Source organism: Piliocolobus tephrosceles, chromosome 3 (assembly GCF_002776525.5).
Source record: "Piliocolobus tephrosceles isolate RC106 chromosome 3, ASM277652v3, whole genome shotgun sequence".
NCBI classification, from domain to species: Eukaryota; Metazoa; Chordata; class Mammalia; order Primates; family Cercopithecidae; genus Piliocolobus; species Piliocolobus tephrosceles.
The window spans coordinates 41710484-41731748 of record NC_045436.1 but is presented as its reverse complement, the minus strand read 5'-3'; the positions used below and the strand labels follow the sequence as shown (position 1 = coordinate 41731748).

General features: G+C 40.3%; 1 protein-coding gene across 3 annotated transcripts in view; it reads right to left on the bottom strand.

The window, feature by feature from the left end:
• NR3C2 (nuclear receptor subfamily 3 group C member 2) overlaps positions 1-21265 on the bottom strand; it is a 363135-nt gene that overhangs the window by 112170 nt on the left and 229700 nt on the right. For all 3 annotated transcript variants that reach the window (XM_023227427.2, XM_023227400.2, XM_023227421.2), the window contains exon 4: positions 5744-5860. In XM_023227427.2, coding sequence (XP_023083195.1) covers positions 5744-5860 — 117 coding nt within the window. The remainder of the gene's footprint in view (positions 1-5743; positions 5861-21265) is intronic.

Here is a 21265-nt window from a genome sequence, read left to right as displayed (position 1 = left end):
TCTGATAGAATTTTGCTGTGAATCCATCTGGTCCTGGACTTTTTTTGTTGTTGATAATTTTTTAGTTACCATTTCAGTCCTAGAAGTTACTATTTTAAGCTGCTCGTTATTGGTCTGCTCAGGGTATCTAATTCTTCCAGATTTAAGATAGGAGGGTTGTATTTTTCCAGGACTTTATCCATCTCTTCTAAGTTTTCTAGTTTATGTGTGCAAAGGCATTCATAGTAGCTTTGAATGACCTTTTGTATTTCAGTGGTGTCAGTTTTAATATCTCCTGTTTTGCTTCTTAGTGAGGTTATTTGGATTTTCTCTCTTCTTGGTTAATGTTGCTAATGGTCTATCAATTTTATTTATCTTTTCAAAGAACCAGCTTTTTGTTTCATTTTTTTTGTATTGTTTGTTTCAATTTCATTTAGTTCTGCTCTGATCTCGGTTATTTCTTTTCTTCTGCTGGGTTTGGGTTTGGTTTGTTCTTGTTTCTCTAGTTCTTTGAGGTGTGACCTTAGATTGTTTGTGTTCTTTCAGACTTTTTGATGTAGGTATTTAGGGCTATGAACTTTCATCTTAGTATTCCTTTTGCTGTATCTCAGAGGTTTTGATAGGTTGTGTCATTACTGTCATTCAGTTCGAATAATTTTTAAATTTCCATCCTGATTTTGTTTTTAACCCAATGCTCATTCAGGAGCAGGTTAATTTCCATGTATTTGTATGGTTTTGAAGGTTCCTTTTGGAGTTGATTTCCAATTTTATTCCACTGCGGTCTGAGAGAGTACTTGATATAATTTCAATTTTCTTAAATTTATTGAGGCTTGTTTTATGGCCTATCATGTGGTCTATCTTGGAGAAAGTTCCATGTGCTGTTGAAGGGAATGTATATGCTGTGGTTGTTGGATGGAATGTTCTGTATACATCTGTTAAGTCCATTTGTTCTAAGGTATAGTTTAAATCCATTGTTTCTTTGCTGACGTTCTGTCTTGATGACCTGTCTAGTGCTGTCAGTGGAGTACTGAAGTTCCCCATTATTATTGTGTCGCTGTCTATCTCATTTCTTAGGTCTATTAGTAACTGTTTTATAAATTTGGGAGCTCCAGTATTAGATGCATATATGTTTAGGTCTGTGATGTCTTCCTGTTGGACAAGGTCCTTTATCATTATATACTGTCCCTCTTTGTCTCTTTTAATCACTGTTGCTTTAAAGTTTGTTTTGTCTGATATAAGAATAGCAACCCCCGTTCGCTTTTGAAGTCCATTTGCATGAAATGCCTTTTACACCCCTTTACTTTAAGTTTATGTGAGTCCTTAGGTGTTAGGTGAGTCTCCTGAAGGCAGCAGATAGTTGGCTGGTAAGTTTTTATCCATTCTGCGGTTCTGTATCTTTTAAGTGGAGCATTTAGGCCGCTTACATTCAATGTTGTTATTGAAAGGTGAAGTACTGTTGCATTCATCATGCTCTTTGTTGCCTGTATACTTTGGTTTTGTTGTTTTTGGTTTTTAACTTTTGTTTTATAGATCTGTGTGATTTATGCTTTAAAGAGGTTCTTTTTGATGTATTTCCAGGATTTGTTTCAAGATTTAGAGCTCCTTTTAGCAGTTCTTTTGGTGGTGGCGAATTCTCTCAGCATTTGTCTGGAAATGACTGTTATCTTTCCTTCATATGTGACTTAGTTTCACTGGATACAAAATTTTTGGCTGATAACCGTTTTGTTTGAGGAGCCTGAAGATAGGTCCCCAATCCCTTCTAGCTTTTAGGGTTTCTTCTGAGAAATCTGCTGTTAATCTGATAGGTTTTCCTTTACAGGTTACCTGGTGCTTCTGTCTCACAGTTCTTAAGATTCTTTCCTTTGTCTTAACTTTGGATAACCTGATGACAATGTGCCTAGGCGATGATATTTCTGTGATGAATTTCCTGGGTGTTCTTTGGGCTTCTGATATTTGGATGTTGAAGTCTCTTGCAAGGCTGGGGAAGTTTTCCTCGATTATTCCCCCAAATATGCTTTCTAGGCTTTTAGAATTCTCTTCTTCCTCAGGTACACCAATTATTCTTACATTTGGTTATTTAACTTAATCCCAGACTTCTTGGAGGCTTTGTTCGTATTTTCTTATTCTTTTTTCTTTGTCTTTGTTGGACTGGGTTAATTCAAAGACCTTGTATTTGAGCTTTGAATTTCTTTCTTCCATTTGTTAATTCTATTGTGTAGACTTTCCAGAGCATTTCACATTTCTAAAACTGTGTCCAAAGTTTCTAGAATTTTTGATTGTTTTTTTTTTTTTCTTTAAGCTATCTATTTCCATGAATATTTCTCCATTTACTTCTTGTATCATTTTTTGGATCTCCTCAGATTGGGCTTTGCCTTTCTCTGATCCCTCCCTGATTAGCTTAATAACTAACCTCTTGAATTCTTTTTGAGGTATATCAGGGATTTCTTCTTGGTTTGGATCCATTGCTGGTGCACTTGTATGATTTTCTGGGGTGTTGAAGAGCCTTGTTTTGTCATATTACCAGGGTTGGTTTTCTGGTTTCTTCTCATTTGGGTAGCCTCTGTCAGAGGGAAGGTCTAGGGCTGAAAGTTGCTGTTCAGATTCTTTTGTCCCACAGGGTGTTCCCTTGATGTAGTACTCTCCCCCTTTTCCTATGGATGTGGCTTCCTGTGAGCCAAACTGCAGTGATTGTTGTCTCTCTTCTAGCCACCCAGCAAGTCTACCTGGCTCCAGGCTGGCACTGGGGGTTGTCTTCACAGAGTCCTGTGATGTGAACTGTCTATGGGTCTCTCAGGTGTGGATACCAGCACTTATTCCAGTGGAGGTGGTGAAGGTGCAATGGACCCCATGAAGGTTCTTAGCTTTGGTAGTTTAATGTTCTGTTTTTGTGCTGGTTGGTCTCCTGCCAGGAGGTGGCGATTTCCAGAAAGCATCAGTTGTAGTAGTGTGCTGAGGGAACTGTGATGGGTGGGGCCCAAGAACTTCCAAGAGTATGTGCCCTTTGTCTTCTGCCACCAGGGTGGATAGGGAGGGACGGTCAGGTGGGGGCATGGCTAGGCATGTCTGAGCTCAGACTCTCCTTGGGTGGGTCTTGCTGTGGCTGCTGTCGGGGGTGGGGGCGAGATTCCCAGTTCACTGGAGTTGTGTACCAAGCAAGATTATGGCTGCCTCTGCTGAGTCATGCAGGTTGTCAGGGAAGTGGGGGAAAGCCGGCAGTCACAGGCCTCACCCTGCTCCCAGGCAAACTGAAGGGCTGGTTTCATTCCCACCGAGCCGCCCCAACAGCCCCGAGTCTGTTTCCAGGGAGAAGGAAAGAGGGGTTTGAAAACTTGCCCAAGGCTATCTGCCTCCCAGCTGCCACAGAAAAGGCTTTAGTTCTCCCCCTGCCTGTGAAGTCTGCAGGCCTGATTTGGGCCCTCCCCTGAGTTCTGGCAAGGAGGCTTCTCGCCCTGTTCAAATTGTTACAAAGTTCAGCTAGAGAATTCCTGCTCCCTCTGGAGTTTTACCCCCTGCTCCTCTGGCCACCCTCCTGATGGATCCCTGTGGTGCCAGGCAGGAATGGGCTGCTTGGGGACCCAGTGAGCTCCCAGGACCTTACTGCTGCTTCTCCTACCCCTGTATTTTGCTGGGCTCTCTAACTTGACTCAGCTCCAGGTAAAGTCAGAAACTTCTCCCACAAACAGACCTTCAGCTTCTCCAGTGGGGTGTGTGTTCAGGAGAGGAGGGTCTCCCTTTCCTGCTTCTGCAGTTGGGGGACTCACAGTAACTAGGGCATCTCCTAGGTCCTACGGGAGCAGTCCGCTTCCTTCAGAGGGTCTGTGGGTCCTCTTGCAGTGGATCTGGAGCTAAAATTCACAATGCAAGCCTCCACATGCTGCTTTTTCTGGAGCTGCAATCTAGTCCTGCCTCCTGTCCAACATGATCCCCTGAATCCAGTATTGCACATAACCTTCACACACCCTCCAGTATACGTTAAATCATCTACAGATGACTTATAATACCTAATACAATGTGAATGCTATGTTATATATATATATGTTACATTGTATTTCAAATTTTGTATTTTTGTTTGTTTGTTTATTTATTTATTTATTTATTTATTTTTTGAGACAGAGTCTCACTCTGTCACCCAAGCTGGAGTGCAGTGGCCGGATCTCAGCTCACTGCAAGCTCCACCTCCCGGGTTTACGCCATTCTCCTGCCTCAGCTTCCGGAGTAGCTGGGACTGCAGGCGCCTGCCACCACACCTGGCTAGTTTTTTGTATTTTTTAGTAGAGACGGGATTTCACCGTGTTAGCCAGGATGGTCTCGATCTCCTGACCTCGTGATCCGCCTGTCTCGGCCTCCCAAAGTGCTGGGATTACAGGCTTGAGCCACTGCGCCTGGCCTGTATTTTTATTTTTTAAACAAAATGTTTTCTTTTCTTTTTTTTTTTTTTTTTGAGATGGAGTCTTGCTCATCGCCCAGGCTGGAGAGCAGTGGTGTGATCTTGGCTCACTGCAAGCTCCGCCTCCCAGGTTCACGCCATGCTCCTGTCTCAGCCTCCCAAATAGCTAGGACTACAGGCGCCCGCCACCACGCCCAGCTAATTTTTTGTATTTTTAGCAGAGATGGGGTTTCACCGTGTTAGCCAGGATGGTCTCAATCTCCTGACCTCGTGATCCGCCCGCCTCAGTGTCCCAAAGAAACCAAATGTTTTCAATTCATAGTTGGTTCAATCTGCAATATGAAACCCATAGATAGTGGGATTTGGAAAGGTCTTCTCTACTTGGAGAGTATTAACAAAAATTCATGTTTTCTTTTAGTACTTCTGTGGCTATTTTTCTAAGTTTAAATTTTTGATGCATCAGCATTTATTCTGGAGTATAGTTAAGAGGTGGTATTCAACTTTCTTGTTTTCCAGATAGTTATCCAATTATCACAGTTGTATTTTCTATTGAATAATCTCCCATCCCCCCACTGATCTGAAATGTCAGTTTTATTATGTGCAAAATTCCTATATTATTTGGATCTATTTCTTGACCTTCTGTTAATCTGACAATTGATAACCAATTGATTATTTTAATTATTGTAGCTATAATATACTTTCCTATCTGGTAGAGCTAGTTCCTCTCATTATTTGTCTCTTCTAGAATATTCTTGGCTATTCTTTAGGGATTTAGGATAATCAATTGGTATTTTTCTTATAATTATACTATATTTACAAATTAACTTAGGGAAAATTTGTATCTTAAGGATGCTGAGTCTTCCTATCCACGGATGTTGTATACTTTTGCATTTGGTTCTAGTTTTTTACCCTCTCCCCCTCTTTTAGGAAGCCTCTGTAACATTTCAAAGCTTTTTTCATATATATCTTTATTACATTTACCTCTAAAGTTAGGTATGTACTCCTATGTGGATAATGTTATCACATATAGGTCTAATTTCTAAACAGATGTGGCAATAAAAACTATTAACTATGGGTTTATATAAAAGTCATTCATTTTTTTTTTGTTTGTTTTTTGTTAAGTGCCCAGTTCTTGAAACTCAGCAAATTCAGGCTTGAAAAATTCACTAGAACTATAGCCATAAGACATACCTCTTTTTGACTCCAGCTAATAAATATTTCTCTCCTAAAATGTTTTAGCATGAAAACAGAATTCATTGGATTTTCAGAAACCTTTGTTCCCTGTTGACTTCGTTTTCAATTTTGAGAGTACTCAGATCTGAGTGGTGTTGCATTACCTATTAACAATTCTTATTAAACTAAAAATACAAAACTTACCTCCTAAATTCATTCCAGCTTGAAGACATTTCTGAAGTCTGCAAGCAGGACAATTCTTTCGTCGAATCTTATCAATGATGCAATCATTTCTTCCAGCACATAAATAGTTGTGTTGCCCTGATTAAAATAATAAAAAGTAACTGTTAAAATAGAGTATACTAGTACAAAACATTAGTATGTATACTCAGAATATAAAACTACTTCTTTCCTGCCTTGAAATCTCTTCCTCAAAAAAGTAAAAATACGTGATTTGTGGATAATATAGAGGAGGAGATGGTCAGCTTAATGCAGCTGAGACTTTAAGATTACATATGATAACATTACACTTATTTCCAAACATGTTCTCATATAAGTACAGCCATATTTCTCCATTGTTTGAATTTTTTGATAGCTTCATGGGTTCAGGCAATAGTGCACATTTCCTGTAGACGTCACAACAGCATCAATCTAAACAAAAGCCCTACTGCAGCTGTTTAAGCTGCTATGCCTGCCCACCATTTATACATGTGACTTCACTGGGATTTCACAGTAATTTCACTTTCAAATTACACAATTGGAAATGTTAAACTACTCCATTCTGTAAAACAATCTGGAACTAAAAAAATCAGATGTGGGCACAGCACGGGCTTAGAGAGTGGCATCTATTGGCAAAATATGAAATTGTAGTCTAGCTTTATTAGTATTTATTCAAAAATATTTACTAAACACCCACTGGGTACTAGGCACTACTAGAGGCACTAGGGATACAGTGATGAACAAGACAGACAAAAGCCTCTGCTTTTAACTTTCATTAGATTTGGGGGAGACACATTAGACAAAGTAATTAGATAAAATGTGTAAGATGTTAGATAGTAATAAGCACTAGGGAGAAAAATGAAGGGAACATGCAAGGTGATTTTTAAATAAAGGTCTATAGATCCATCAGCCCTATAAATCCTTCCATCTAACTGTGTGGACATCTAGGAGAGAACATATACCAGAAAGAAGGAAAAGCAAATGTGGTAGGGAGGAAGGTGAGGGCTGATTACTTGGCATGTTCTAGGAATAGCAGGGACACCAGGGTGAAGGAGCAGAAGAGAATGAGTGGAGAGTAAGAAAAAATAGAGATAAACAGCTAATGTGAGCCACATCACATAGGTCCTTAGAGGTCATATTCAAGACTTTGGCCTTTACTCTGAGATGAAGCCACTAGACTAGAGGACTTTGAGCAGAGGAGTCACTTGATGTGATTTACATTTCACAGCATCACTCTGGCTGCTGTGTTGAAACTGACGGCAGTGGACTAAAGACAGAACTAGAGAGACCAGGGGTAGGAGGCAATTATTGTAACCTAGGGGAGACAGGAAAGTGGGCTGGGTCTTTGTGGTAGCAGTGGCAGTGGTGAGATTCTAGATGTATTCTGAATGTAGAGGTGCATGGGTTTGCTGACAGACCAGAGGAAATGAGGAGTTAAGGAGGCCTTAAGATTCTTGGGCTAAACAAGTAGAAAAAGGGAACTGTCATTAGTTAAAAAGGGGAAGACAGAAGAAGCCAATGGTTTATGAGGAATGACCCCACTTAAGCATGGCAAGTCAGAGAAACCTGATGGGCATCCAAGTGGAGGCATCAGGTCTGCGGTTAGGAAGAGGGCTGGGCTAGATATGTAATCAGCTCACGGACGTTATTTTAAGCCATAAACCTAGGTGAGATCATATGGTGGGTGAGCACAAACTGGAGAGTGAAGCCTGAAGAGTCATGGGTTAATGAAAAGGAGAGAGGGAGGCCCACTGTTTACTGCAAAGTAGTGAACAGGCTCCAAAGCACTCCCTTCAGTGTAGTACCATCATGCTCCCTTGATTTAAGAATTACTAAGTAAATTACAGTAAATACTCAATAAAAATAATGTGCATCACTTAATGTAATTAAAATAATTTAATTTTAACATTATGGTAAATCTTAGTAATAATAACAATAAAACAATAGTAACAGCATAGGGAAATCTATCAAAGTGAAGAAATGGAACCCCACCATTATAATAATCTAATGCCTTTTCTAAAAACTGAAGGCTCTTAATGAATATGGGTAGGTGTATATAATTACACAAAGGCCATCAATATCCATGGTAAAAATGGTAACTGATAAATATAACATTTCATGACGTTGTACAGCATCTTAGAGAGGTTTCCACTTCTAAAGTAAAACGTTAACGCCACATTAGAGTTCTTAGTTAACCCATGCAACAACCCTGTGACACAGGTGAGATGATTACCTGCTGCTATTCATCAGAAGAAACTCATACTAGAATTGATAAAGTGACTTCCCAAAAAGGTAGAGTTGGAAACAGAATGTAGAAAGTATGATAATATTGCTGTGCCTCAAGGCCAGGAGAGGGTTTTCTAAATACTGATTTGCAATATAATTTACTGTTGGTCTAACAAGACATTGAAGGTGCTCTTTGGAAATGAGAAGCAACAGAATGTTGAGTGAAGCACACTCTACCAGCCAGCATTTCTACCCACAATTGACATTCTATGCCTTTTGCATATTATGAGATTGAATACAAAACCACAGATTTCATCTTTAATATACACTGAACTGAGTAAACTTGAAAGTCCAAAGAAATAACTAAACGTAATTTAAATTTGTTTTAATTCAACAAGTATTTATGGGGAACCTCCAATATGTTGCAAGGTCACGAATCATTTGCATAAGGGTTGGTTGGCCGTAGTCTAAGATTCACCCTATGAATTTTCAGTAAATGTAAGTAAGACTTTTAGATTGTAGGCATACAGAATGGAAAAAAATGGCCACTGTCTTACGAACACATTGGAAGATTTTCTTCTTTGGGTGTTCAAAAACAGAGACTTTCAAATGCCAGGATTGTTCTAGAAGGATTTAAAAAAATAAATACCCTTCAAAAATTTGTTACTGTAACAACCCAGGATAATTTTCTCCCCAGAACAATATTTCATCTTCCACAAACAGGACAGGAGAGTTGTAAGAGACTGTTGCAGACATGTCATTTTCAGAAAATTTTGTTGTTTATATTTTTAGTTGTGTAAACATTAAAAATTTAAATTACACCTACACAAATATATAATGTGTGTCTCATTCTTTAATTCATATTAAACCAACACAACACACAACCAAAATCTGTCCAGTAGGACTCAGGGAACTTTAGTCATCCATCCATCTGTGTACTTGAGTTCAGTGTACCTCCTGCTTGAGGTTGGGGCAGCTTTTTGGGCACAAGGAAGTCATTCTAGAAGACAGAAAGCTTCCAAGGTTAGGATAAACTTGAATGAAGTACCAGGATGCTTAGGTCAGTTAGTGCACGTGTAACACAAATTCAAAGACTTATAGGAAAACCAGATGAACTAAATTAAAGGGAAAATAAAAGCAAAAATGCTTTATGGACTTAACAATAACAAAGTTGAGTTTAAAAATAAATCAGAGGTATAATTTTTTTCTATTGTTTTAAACTATGGTATTGTTTTTAACTGTAGAATAATTCAGTAACTGTTTAAAAGTTAATCTCATTATTTTAAAAGTTACTGCATTCAATAAAAGTTGTCTTTTACAATTTTCAATTATTTTGAAATCAAGAAGCAACTTTTTGTTATACGTGGCCTGGTCCCAACTGAGAAAATACAGATTATGTGACTTGCAGTTCTCTAAGAATCAATAGCATAAGAACAGAAAAGTAGAAAAACAAAGGGCAGGGAGGAGAAAGCACAATAAAAAGGAACCAGCTTCACAACCAGGGTCCATCTGGGTCTCAATTCTGCCTCAGTCAATAAGGAGCTATCAGAGCCTCAGCCAAGTGGCTCAATGTTTCTGAGCATTGGTATCTTGATCTATAAAATGCAAAGAGTAATGCCTACTTTCTACATTGTTAAATGGTTTCAAATGAATAATATACTACACAAAAAGCAAGAAGCACAAAGCCTGGCCTGAAGAAAGAACTAAAAAAAAGACCAAAAAAATTTTTAAAAGGTGATAGAGGTGGTAGGGATGACCTATTTTGTTAGCTCACTGAAAAAAAAATGGGGCCAGGCACGGTGGCTCACGCCTGTAATCCCAGCACTTTGGGAGGCTGATGTGGGTGGATCACGAGGTCAGGAGATCGAGACCATCCTGGATAACATGGTGAAACCCCGTCTCTACTAAAAATACAAAAAATTAGCTGGGCGTGGTGGTGGGCACCTATAGTCCCAACTACTCAGGAGGCTGAAGCAGGAGAATGGCGTGAACTCAGAAGGGGGAGCTTGCAGTGAGCCGAGATCACGCCACTGCACTCCAGCCTGGGCGACAGAGCGAGACTCCATCTACAAAAAAAAAAAAGTAGGATGAGAAAATCCAAAGAACAAAAATCAACTCTTAATGAATGTTAGTGAGTAAAGAGCATCCCGTGGGAGCAGAATGTCACCTTTGAGTATGAAGGCCTCTGGATGAAAAGAGTCCACTTGAGCCAAGGCAAACACCATTCAGCTCTGAACCCATCTTCAAGTCTTTAGTTTTTTTTCTAAAAGCTGGCAAGGATAGGAGTGTGTTGAACTATATCTTTAGGGTAAACACAGGATAAAAAGCCAGGATTGTCCTATCTGTTTGCAACTCAGCTAAGAATTCTAGACTAGGGCCCAAGACTATAGGCATGGGATAAGATTCTGGAAAGTTGTAACTTCTTGGTATTATTTCTCTCGATATCTCTTATTTTTATATATTACTTAACATCAAGACTCTTTAAGTAGGCACATACACTCAGGGGCAGAAGCAAAGGTGAGCCTGGGAGATTGAATTCCATTTTGCCAGGAGCCTTGAGGGAAACCGCACCCCTGTGGATGAAAGAAGGCAGAGGTAACTGATATTTACAGACAGGCAGGTTGAGGAGCAAGGCCCTCGGAAAACAAGAAAAAGAGGTTCTAGGATCTAACATGTGTTCCCAGACAATGAGTTAATTCCATTCCACAAAGATTTTTAAGGCAGAATATAAAAAAGTAAAACAGTCCATTTCTTCCACGACCTTATATTCAAGGGGTTAGGATGAGGTTGGGGAAATTGAAATGATTAAGATACATCTACCTATATAACAAACCTGTACATGTACCTCTGAACTTAAAAAAGATATATCATGGGTCTTGATATGTTCCGACTTTAAAGAAGGAAGGGATCATACTGGAGTTGGGAGATGAATCAGTCTTTATGGAGAAGGAAAGCATCTGGGGTAAGCCTTAAGGAATGTTCTAGAGGAATGTTCATACAATGAAACATGGAAAGGACAGATATACAGGTGTTCCACACAAAGAATTAGCCCAGGGAAGGCTGAGACACAGTTAAGTGTTCAGTAAGCAAGTGATCTGGGATAGGCATGGGATAAGATTCTGGAAAGTTGTAACTTCCTTGTATTATTTCTCTCCATATCTCTTATTTTTATATATTACTTCACAGGCAGGATGGGCACAGAGGAGGAACAGACAGCATCCACACAGTCTGGTAGCTCGGCCATTTCCAGAGGCCGCCAGTGCCCTGCAGGCTCCAGTGCCCCTTCCTTTCTTCTGGGTTTCAGCCCCATGCATCTACCTGTTCACTGAATGTTCCCACCCGAATGTCTCTGACACTTCAATCCCTCCCTGTTCACCAATCAAATGTCACATCCCCACCCCCCACACAGCCCCCTTCCTGCCTGCTATATGCCCAATTTTAAAGCTACAAGCAGTTGTATGAACTAGAAGCTGCAAGTTATCCATTGTTTACATGGCTTCTCCCCAGAATCCTCTACATTCAAGGGCTGGCAAAGTACTGATGATTCTCCCTTCTAAGTGTCTTTTGAGTTCTATCTATATCCATCAGTCCTTTCTTCATTGCAGGATCTCTTGGTTAAACTTCTGAATTATGGAGCTTGAATCCCTATTACTATCGGACTTTAGAGAAGTTACTTAACCTTTTCATATATCAGTTTCCTGACTTCTTAAACAAGAATTATAAAGATGCCTATCTCATGAGTTATCATGAAAATAACATACCACATAAAGCAATGAAAATAGTCACTGCTATGCAGTAAGGATAAAATGAATGGTAGCTGTTATCGCTGTATTTGTGTGATTATCATTATTACTATTATCATGTATTATTGCATATTTTCAGTATAATTTCAATGGACTTGTAAGTAGTCTACCTGCCTCTGCTAATTCACCACTTCTAAGTCAAATGATTCTAACTTCAATTTAAAAGTTATTAAATAAAAAAAACTCTCACACAGACATCAATAGGTTAAAAAAAGAAAGAGAACTGTTTTGGTTGAAATGAAGCTAAGGGTATCCCTGGTGTTTCCCTCCATCTGTACCCGTCAGTGGTGTGGGAGGCACTCCACAGGAAACTGCGGCCTCTAGGGCAGGCACTTAGGGTCCTGGGCCTCCCCAGATGTTTCCCCCTCTTCTGTACAGCCTGCAGTCCTCCCCCTGATTCACAGATCTGATTATGACATCATCTGCTTAAAGGCCTTCTAGGGCCCTTCACTGCTTAAACTCTCAAGTCCAAGCTCTTATAGGCTCCATATTTAATGTGAGTTGAGCCAGTGTGGCACAGGGAGGGGAGGTGGCAGGTCAGAGCTCAAAGATGTGCTTAGCAAAAGTTACGACCATTCCAGAAAAAGGAACCAAAGCTTGGTCAGAGGCATCTAACCTAATAACACTGGATTATGTTTATTGGTGGTTTTAGTTTTGGTGTTTTTATTATTGGCATGTATTGTTCCTATTATGGATGTGAAGGACAATATGCTTATGGTTTATTTTAACAAGTAAAAGAACTCAGAAGATTGGCCCTTTGCCTGGTTGTATCTCTGTTTGTAGGTACAGACATATAGGTTGCTCCTGAATCACAAACACCATTGCTACAGACATCCTCAACTATAGACTGTAGTCAGCATGCACCATCTCCTCTGCCTGCCAACCCTCGCTGATGCTTGGTCATGGGTGGTGGCAGCACTTCTGGCATATCTCCCCCATTACTTTTCTTTTAAATCTTAGAAGGCAGTCTCATTTCTGTTTTTCTCTGGCTTCACGATTTCATGTTCTATGACATCTATGGATCCATATACCTCCTTTACCTCCCCATCAGTGTCCCAGTCCTCTACCTGTATCTGGAAAACATTCTATCCCTCCATACACATGGCTGATCATCAGGGTAGTACCTTTTATCAAGCAAGACACTGAGGTTCTCAGGGAGAGTTAGATATGAGACATGAAAAGAACCAGGTTCTGGAAGCCCCGAAAGCACAGCAGACACCTACAAATACCCTTGAGAATCTTTAAAGAAGGATTTGCAGAGAAGGAGGTGCTTGAATTACATCTTACGAACAGAATGCCCCAAATTTTGTCTTTTAAAAAACTGACTTATCACACATTGGCAACATAGCCTTTTACATATGGGGGACTGAATATGAAAAATCAAAACACACTGAACACTGACATTTGCTCCCACCACAGTACTCAGATTCCTTCCTGTCCCCACAGAGAGGCGGTGCTGGGGCCTCAGATTGAGCCTCCCAGTGGGGAACACCTCTGCCCACCCTTGACTTGACCTTTTTTTCCAGGGGGAGGAAGCTCCAAGATGCTACACCACAGGTCTCTCTCCATCCCCTTTACTCAGTCGGCTTTCATTAGTACATTTGAGAAGAATTAATCTGGCTTGCCTGCCTCCACAGTGGCTTCGTCCTCTTGTGGGACAGCTCCCTCTGGGAGCAGGTGCTCAGCCTCCAGTCTTGGGGAGGCCTGTCCTGATCCAGCTGTTCCCTTGCCTGTACCTAATCTGGGGGCTCAGATGACAGGTCCCTTTGGCTCTTATCACTAAGTCATATACTTCAACTTATTTACCCTCAAATGTTGATGTTTTATCTTCCACCAGCCACTCCTTTGTTTTATAACTCAATTTGTTCAGAATCTGGGTGGGGAAATGTGCTATTTTACAGGTCCCTTAGAGATGGAGAAAGACAGAGTTAACACCAGAGTCCCTGAGATTCAGATCTCACAAATACGGACACACACAGAGTGAGCTCCTGAGCTTGAATCCTAACAAAGGCCCTAAGGTTCCCCCTCATCCCACTTCCTCTGTATTTCGCTCCTTAATTCCTGCTTTCCCAGATCTGGAGCTCATTAAAAGGCAGGGAACCCAGGGAATGTGGTCATTATGGGAATCCAAATGTTGATGACAGTGAAGGCATAGTTTAAACCCTCTTCTGGTGTTTTTGTTTTCTGTCTAATAAACAATCTTGAACAAATTTCACCACTGAATCTTGTTTTCCTTTAAAACCTTATTTTTATGCTCCCTATGTTATGTAAAATGTTTTCTTTTTCATACCCTGAAGATATAAAAGTATTTAAATAAAAGGGACAGTAACTTCTAAAAATAGTTTGGTATTTATCACTCTCTGAATGATCTATTGCTTAATAATTCGTTACATGCCAGAGCCGACGACGGTTTGATTGTTGCTGCTGTTCATTCAAATATGGGAACTATAAAGCACCAAACTTGTTGCAAGTACCTCTTCACTAACTACCCTTGGTGGATACTCTAGAATAACCAGACCTTATGTACAATGTAAGTTTCCCTATTTAAAAAAAAAAAAAAAACATTTATTTTCAGTATCAGAAAGGCAATTTCTCCAAATCCCTTTTAAAATTAACTTTGGGCTTAAATCTCCTTCTCATTTTTAAAGATCCATTTGTTGTCCTGCTGCAAGAATTTTTTTTTTTTTAAGCAGTTGACAACTGCCCAGCAACAGCAGCCTGTGTTTGCAGTCACTATTTTGGGCTACATCACATGTCACTTACATAACCTTGTTTAACTGCTCTTGAACTGGTTCGAACAACCTGGGAAACAGATTAGAGCAGTCCCAGCAAATTCCCGCATTGCAGATTCTGATGGGCGATTTCCCTTCCCCCATCTCCCCCCGCCCCCCCATTCTTATAATGTCGCATGGTGAGTTAAGACGGTGTCCAACAAGAACTGGTTATTCATTGTTGGAGCCAACTAAAACATTCGATAATTAACTTCCTCTGCTCAGTTAAAACCAGTTTGGTCTGCCCATAATAAACCAATGAACAATGATCCCCTGCTGCTGAGGTTTATGAGTGGGCCTGGATTAACATGTTTTAAAATGCCAGGGGGAAAAAGAACTGACTTGAGAAGTAAGTATAGGTTGCCTTTGCCACCTTAAAGCATAAATCTTTTGAAGCTATGTTTTAAGGATTCGAATATTTTAATTTAGAAGTCAGATTAGCATTATTTTTTTTTTCCTGTGGTGTTTCAAGAGTTCTTCCCATGTGGATAAGCAAAAAATTCCCAAATAAACATTCTTCTTGTTGTGAAAGGTGTTCATTTTTCATTTTTTAAAATGTACTTTTAATTATTATAAGAATTTGCATGCATATTTTAGTAAAAGAGAATCAAAGATAATATCATATGACAAAATCCAAGTGATGTAAGATTTTAACCTTGAGAAACACTCATTATGGTGTGCAGTAAAAAATACAAGTAAGTTACTGACAAGGAACAAGGAAAATTTTTTTCAGGAAGAGTGACTTACGTCTGTCACACATTCAATACTAGGAATTTAACATAGCTGCACTTCACTATGCAAAAACATCTGTTATCTAGATAAACTAATAAGTTATTCAGGGCAGTGGAAAGGGAACTAGCATTTGTTGAATTCCTATTATGTGACAGGTGCTTTACCAATCATACTTAATTTAATCCTTTAAAAATCCTATGGGGGGAGTCCTATGAGATTAGTCATATTATCCCCATTTTGTCAATTAAGACATTCGGAGAGGTAAAATCATGTGGCTAGCTTAGCTGGGATTCATACTTGCAGCACTTTCATTACAGCACTTACTCTGTCTAGGGTCCATCCACGTTAGAAGTATACTTAAGATTCTTATACCAACAGGACAAAATGGTGCAGAAACAGAACCTCTGGAATGAAAGACATGTTTAGGCTACCTTATAAAGGATAACTCAGACCAATACATCACTAACCACTCCGACACTGGGAAAAGAGAACCATATGAATTTGGTTGCACCTATGATTCTAATTACATCATACATAGGATGCCAAATTTACATACTGCCTGATCCATCACTTTTTGCCTGATCTAAATATACTTCTAAACTCCACATGCACAGCCCTTGCAAGAATTTAAAAATCCTGCATGCTGGGTTCTCAGTGATCAGATTTTTGCCCAACCAGCTAATCCCTCAAGACTCAAAGGTAGAAATGAGGCCAGGGTAGAGAGAAGGGACTGTTGTTCAGCCACTCTGGCTTCAAACTATTTGTTAAGATTTGAAGATTTCAACACAGCTCAGTGGGTCCTTATTTGCCATCTCAGGCATAGCCCAGTTTCTGAACAACAATATAACTCTAGACCGAAATGAAACCCAGATGAGAGAGGATATTGGTAACAAAGGACAACTGAATCATAAACTTCTACCAACAATCTAAAATGTTTGCAAGAAAAGTAAGAAACTATTTGATATGTGTTTGTTTTGCCACACGCACAAATATTAAATTAGACTAGTTTTGGGTCTATAATGCTGTAATACATGCATGTGGTACAAAATTCAAGATGTACTATAGGACATCTGGTGAAAAGGCTCTCTCTCCCCCTCTCCTATCCTCTAACCACCTAGTTTCCTTCCCCCAAGGCAAACCACTGTTATCAATTTCTCTGTATCCTTCCAGAGGTTTTTCTAGGATACATGTTTTTAACCACAGTAAATATGTTCTGTTTGTGAAGTTAGGCATTATTAATTCAACATGTCTGCTTGCTCTTGTATTAATTCAACAAATAATTATCGGGCGGCTATTACATGTCAGTTACAGCACTGGGAAGAGAGATGAATAAGAGATCCCTGTCCTTTAGGGACTCATAATCCAGTGTGGGAGAGTGGCTCCTAAGCAAATTAAACCCTGGGGCAAGAACGGACATGAATAAGTACTAAGAGAATACAGAAAAGAAAGTAACTATTTTCGCCTCAGAAATCAGAAAAAGCTTCACAGAAGAAATAACAATAGATTTGCATCTTGAGCACTGTTTTCTGGATGGAAAGAGAATTAGAAAAGTTTCCTACCCAGAGAAACAACATACTAAGAAAAAATGTTGTCAAAGGGCATCATACATTTTGGGACGGGTGAGTTTTGTGGCTGGAGTACAGTGGGGGTTGCGTGTAGAATTAAGAAAGAGCAACAGTGTGAGGACTTGTTAGACCATATGACACAGTCTGGACATGAATCTTAGGCAATGGGGAAGCCCGTCCAGGTCTACTTTGTGTTTTGGGAGTTCCCTCTAGTAGTTCAGTGGAAGAGGTCCTGGAGTAATGGCAAAGGGACCAGTGAAGCTCACAATCCAGATGACTCTTTCCAAAGAGCATAGTTGGGAGATATATATTCCAATTAACCATCCTTGTCTCTGTTACTCTCTGGCTCCAAACTTGTTTTTCCATAGCTGAACTGCCTTGACACCCACTCGCCCAAATGAGAAGAGCCAACGCCATCCTAAATCATCTCTTTGTGGCCCTCTATGCAAACACTCACACTTTTCTAATTTTATAACTCAAAGTTGTTTTCTACCTTCTTGGTCCCATTATTGTCTCAAAGAAGCAGATAATATGTATGTCCAAGATAAAAATGGCAGCCATCACGTTACCTACTTAGCTTGTCAAAGCCGAGTAGATATTTTCTGCTTTCATATTCTAAACCTGCCAGTTTCCCCCTTTATCCAATTATTCCCAGTAGAAACAACTCACAAATTTCAGTCTGTTTGAACCAAAATTTTACGCTTATGATGAAAAAGTGATACGAGGGGTAAAATCTGCATATGTTAGAAATTTGTATATGGTTATTTTATCATGTGGAGTTGAAGATTAGAATCTGATAAAAGAGTGGAAGGGAGAGGAAGTATGTGGGATATTGAGCTGCAAGCCTTTGTTCTTTGAAACAGGACTACCAGCTGAGAATGAGAAGGGCAGGGTTGGAGGAGCGACTAGATCACAAGTGTGCTGGAGCAGCCATGGAAATATGACAGCATGAGATGAAAGGGAAGAAGACTCAGGCTTGTGGGCTACCAACTATGCTCCAGGTTACTAGGCTAGGCAAGTTACATTCTTATGTTTAATGTTTATTTTTTATTTATTTATTTTTTGAGATAGGGTCTTGCTCTGTCACCTAGGCTGGAGTACAGTGGCGTGATCACAGCTCACTACAGCCTTGACCTTCCAGCCTCCAGCAATCCTCCCACATAAGCTTCCTGAGTAGCTAGGACTACAGGTGCATGCGCCCATGCCTGGCAAATTTTTTTGATTTTTAGTACAGACGTGATCTTGCTGTGTTGCCTAGGCTGGTCTCCAACTCCTGAACTCAAGCAATCCTCCCAAAGTGCTGGGATTACAGGTGTGAGCCACCACTCCTGTCCTTATAATAACCTTTTAAATAGGTGATAATATCCTCATGTCCTGAGCAAGGAAATAAGTAGCTGTCCATGGTGCTTCACAGGGTCAGCAGTGATGGCAGGATTCAAACTCAGGTCTGACAAAAGCCATGCTCACTAGAATCACCTGGCCAGTCAAACAAGCAACACTGAATCTTTACATGCATGAAAACATCTACTTCACAATTTCTAAGAAGGCTTTATACATATGTTTTAACCTTGTACATTTGATCATTTGGCTAAATTGTTTAAAATCATTTTCTATTTAAAAAATAGCTTAGTTCTTATTTACAGCTGAAACTCAGGACAAGAGAGGTTCCTAATGCAGTTCATAAGGTAGTAATGGGCTTTAGGGTCAGATGCAGTGGGTTATAGCAGACTGTGTCACTTAGCAGCTATGGAACACTGAACAAGCCATTTAACCTTACATTTTTTCATCCATAAAGTCAGTAACAAAATTTATCTCACAGGGGCTTACAAAGATTAAGGCAACAGTACAGTAGTCCCCTCTTATCCATGGGGGACATGTTCCAAAGACCCCCAGTGAATGCCTGAAACCACAGACAGTACCAAAATCTATACATACTATGTGTTTTCTTATACACACACACCTATAACATTTCATGAGAAATTATGCACACTAGGAGATTAATAACTAATAATAACAGAGTAATTATAATAATAGACTGTAATAAAAGCTATTTGGATGTGATCTCTCTCTCTTCTCACAATACCTTAATGTACTATACTCACCTATTTTCAGATTATGGTTGACACTGTGGGGACCTGAAACCAAGGAGCATAAAATTACAGACAAACGGGGAACTACTGTACATTTAAAATGCCTAGAACCATGTGTGGCACACAACAGGTGCTAACAAACTTTCCATTCTTCCCCAAGGTCACAGCCCTTAAGATCAGGAAGTACTTTAGTGCAATGGCAGGGCACTGTTCCGGGAGCAGATGGCTTGGTTCCCACCTGGTTTCACCACTCGCTAACTGTGAGAGCTAAAGTTAGCCTCACCAAGCTCTAGTACATCCATCTGTAGAATGGTCACAGTAACGGTACCTCCCCCAAGGCTGCATTCAGGTCAATCCCAACTTTGGGCAGAAGGATCCAGTCCTTCTATTCCAAAGCTGGGATCTCTGTGTTAAGTTACTTTTCTACCAATTATGCTTGCATATTGGGGTCAACTTCTGATAATAGGTCTTGTGCCTCATTCCCCTGTGTCCCATTCCTTGTTTTAACGCCTATGTAGTACCCCAGTCCTTACAGGACAAAATTCCTAACTCTCTGACTCCCTCTAAAGCCCAGTCCCAAGACGGGGCCTCTGACACCTGCCGTTCTTGAGAGCCCACGTGCTGAGATTTCTAAATGCAGTCCCCTCCTACACCCAAAGACCCTCATAAGATCCTACTCAGACCACCAGCAGTTTCTGTGCTCTGCCTTCTGGACTGGATTTCCTTGTGACACCTGTGCCCATACTCCAGATATTATCCCACCTTGGTGAGCAGGTCTGAGTCATATCCCAGGTCTTTCCAGTTTGTTCCATTATTACCTTAATTTCCAAAGAAATATTTCCTGTCACCATTTCTCCTACACAGAAGGAAAATAATAAAATAATACAATAGAGAAAAATAATAATTTAGTTTATTTGGAATTATATGGTATTTTTTTCTCTCTCTCAAAAAGCAAGAGCTTTTCATGAAGCATATGCAAAAAACGGCTGGACATGGTGGCTCACACCTATAATCCCAGCACTGTGGGAGGCTGAGGCAGGCAGATTACCTGAGGTTAGGAGTTCAAGACCAGCCTGGCCAACATGGTGAAACCCCGCCTCTACTAAAACTACAAAAATTAGCTGGATGTGGTGGCACACACTTGTAATCTCAGCTACTTGGGAGGCTGAGACAGGAGAATCATTTGAACCTGGTGAGTGGAGGTTGCAGTGAGCCAAGATCATGTGACTGCACTCCAGCCTGGGCAACAGAGTGAGAGACTGTCTCAAAAGAGTAAATGAATAAATAAATAAATAAAAATTTTAAAAAGGCAAAAAATGCTTTGTTTAACCATTAAGTACATAGTTTTGTTTTGTTCATTTTTGTTTGTTTGTTTTTGCCACAGGGTCTTGTTTTGTTGCCCAGGCTGGAATGCAATGGTGCAATCATGGGTGGGCTATCACAGCTTATTGTAGCCTCAACCTTCCAGGCTCAAGTAATGCTACTGCCTCAGCCTCTTGAGTAGCTAGGACTACAGATATGCAACCAGCACTCCCAGCTAACTTTCTGATCCTTTTTTTGGGGGGGTTGGGAGGTAGAGACAGGGTCTTACTATCGTGCCCAGGCTGCTCTCAAACTCCTGGCCTCAAGTGATCCTCCTGCCTTGGCCTTCTGAAATGTTGGGATTACAGGCATGAGCCACTGGGCCTGGCCTAAGAAAGCATATAGATTTATAACTGATTGCCTAACTGTCATTTCAGTCACTTGTAACAGAGAAAGACTCATTGGTTTTAGAGTCTCATGTAACAAAACCACCAGCTGATCTTTAGCTTACCAGGAGAAGCCAGTTAGGGCTAGGATGGTTGCTTCTCACCCTTACTTGCCTGCGCCTTCCTCTGCCCTTCCAGATCTGCCATCTCCAGATCCCATCCAGCCTTAAGTCTTGGTTTAATCCTAATGCTAAAAGTTCCTAGAATGTTCCAGCCCTTCCCCACCCCCCATCTCCCCAATCCATGATACTGGCCTGATCAATTTGCTTAGGGCACCACTGCTGCGTTTCTCCCAACTTGCAGCCTGCCCTTGTTACAGAGCAATGTTCTCTTGCTGTCCAGGGTTTCTCAGGTACAACTTTCTCTTGGGCCCCAGGTTATATGTCAGCAAGGTCCTTCCCTTCTGTTCCCTCCTCTCCTGGGAGGAGGGTCTGGATGGGCCCCATTCTAGAGGACAGTCCCTTTTTGCTAATGAGAATAAAGGTGGGCAGAAAGAGGCCTTGCTTCGGTGTGACACTTCACTAATTCTGTTTTTTTTTTTTTTTTTTTTTTTTTTTTTTTTTTTTTTTTTT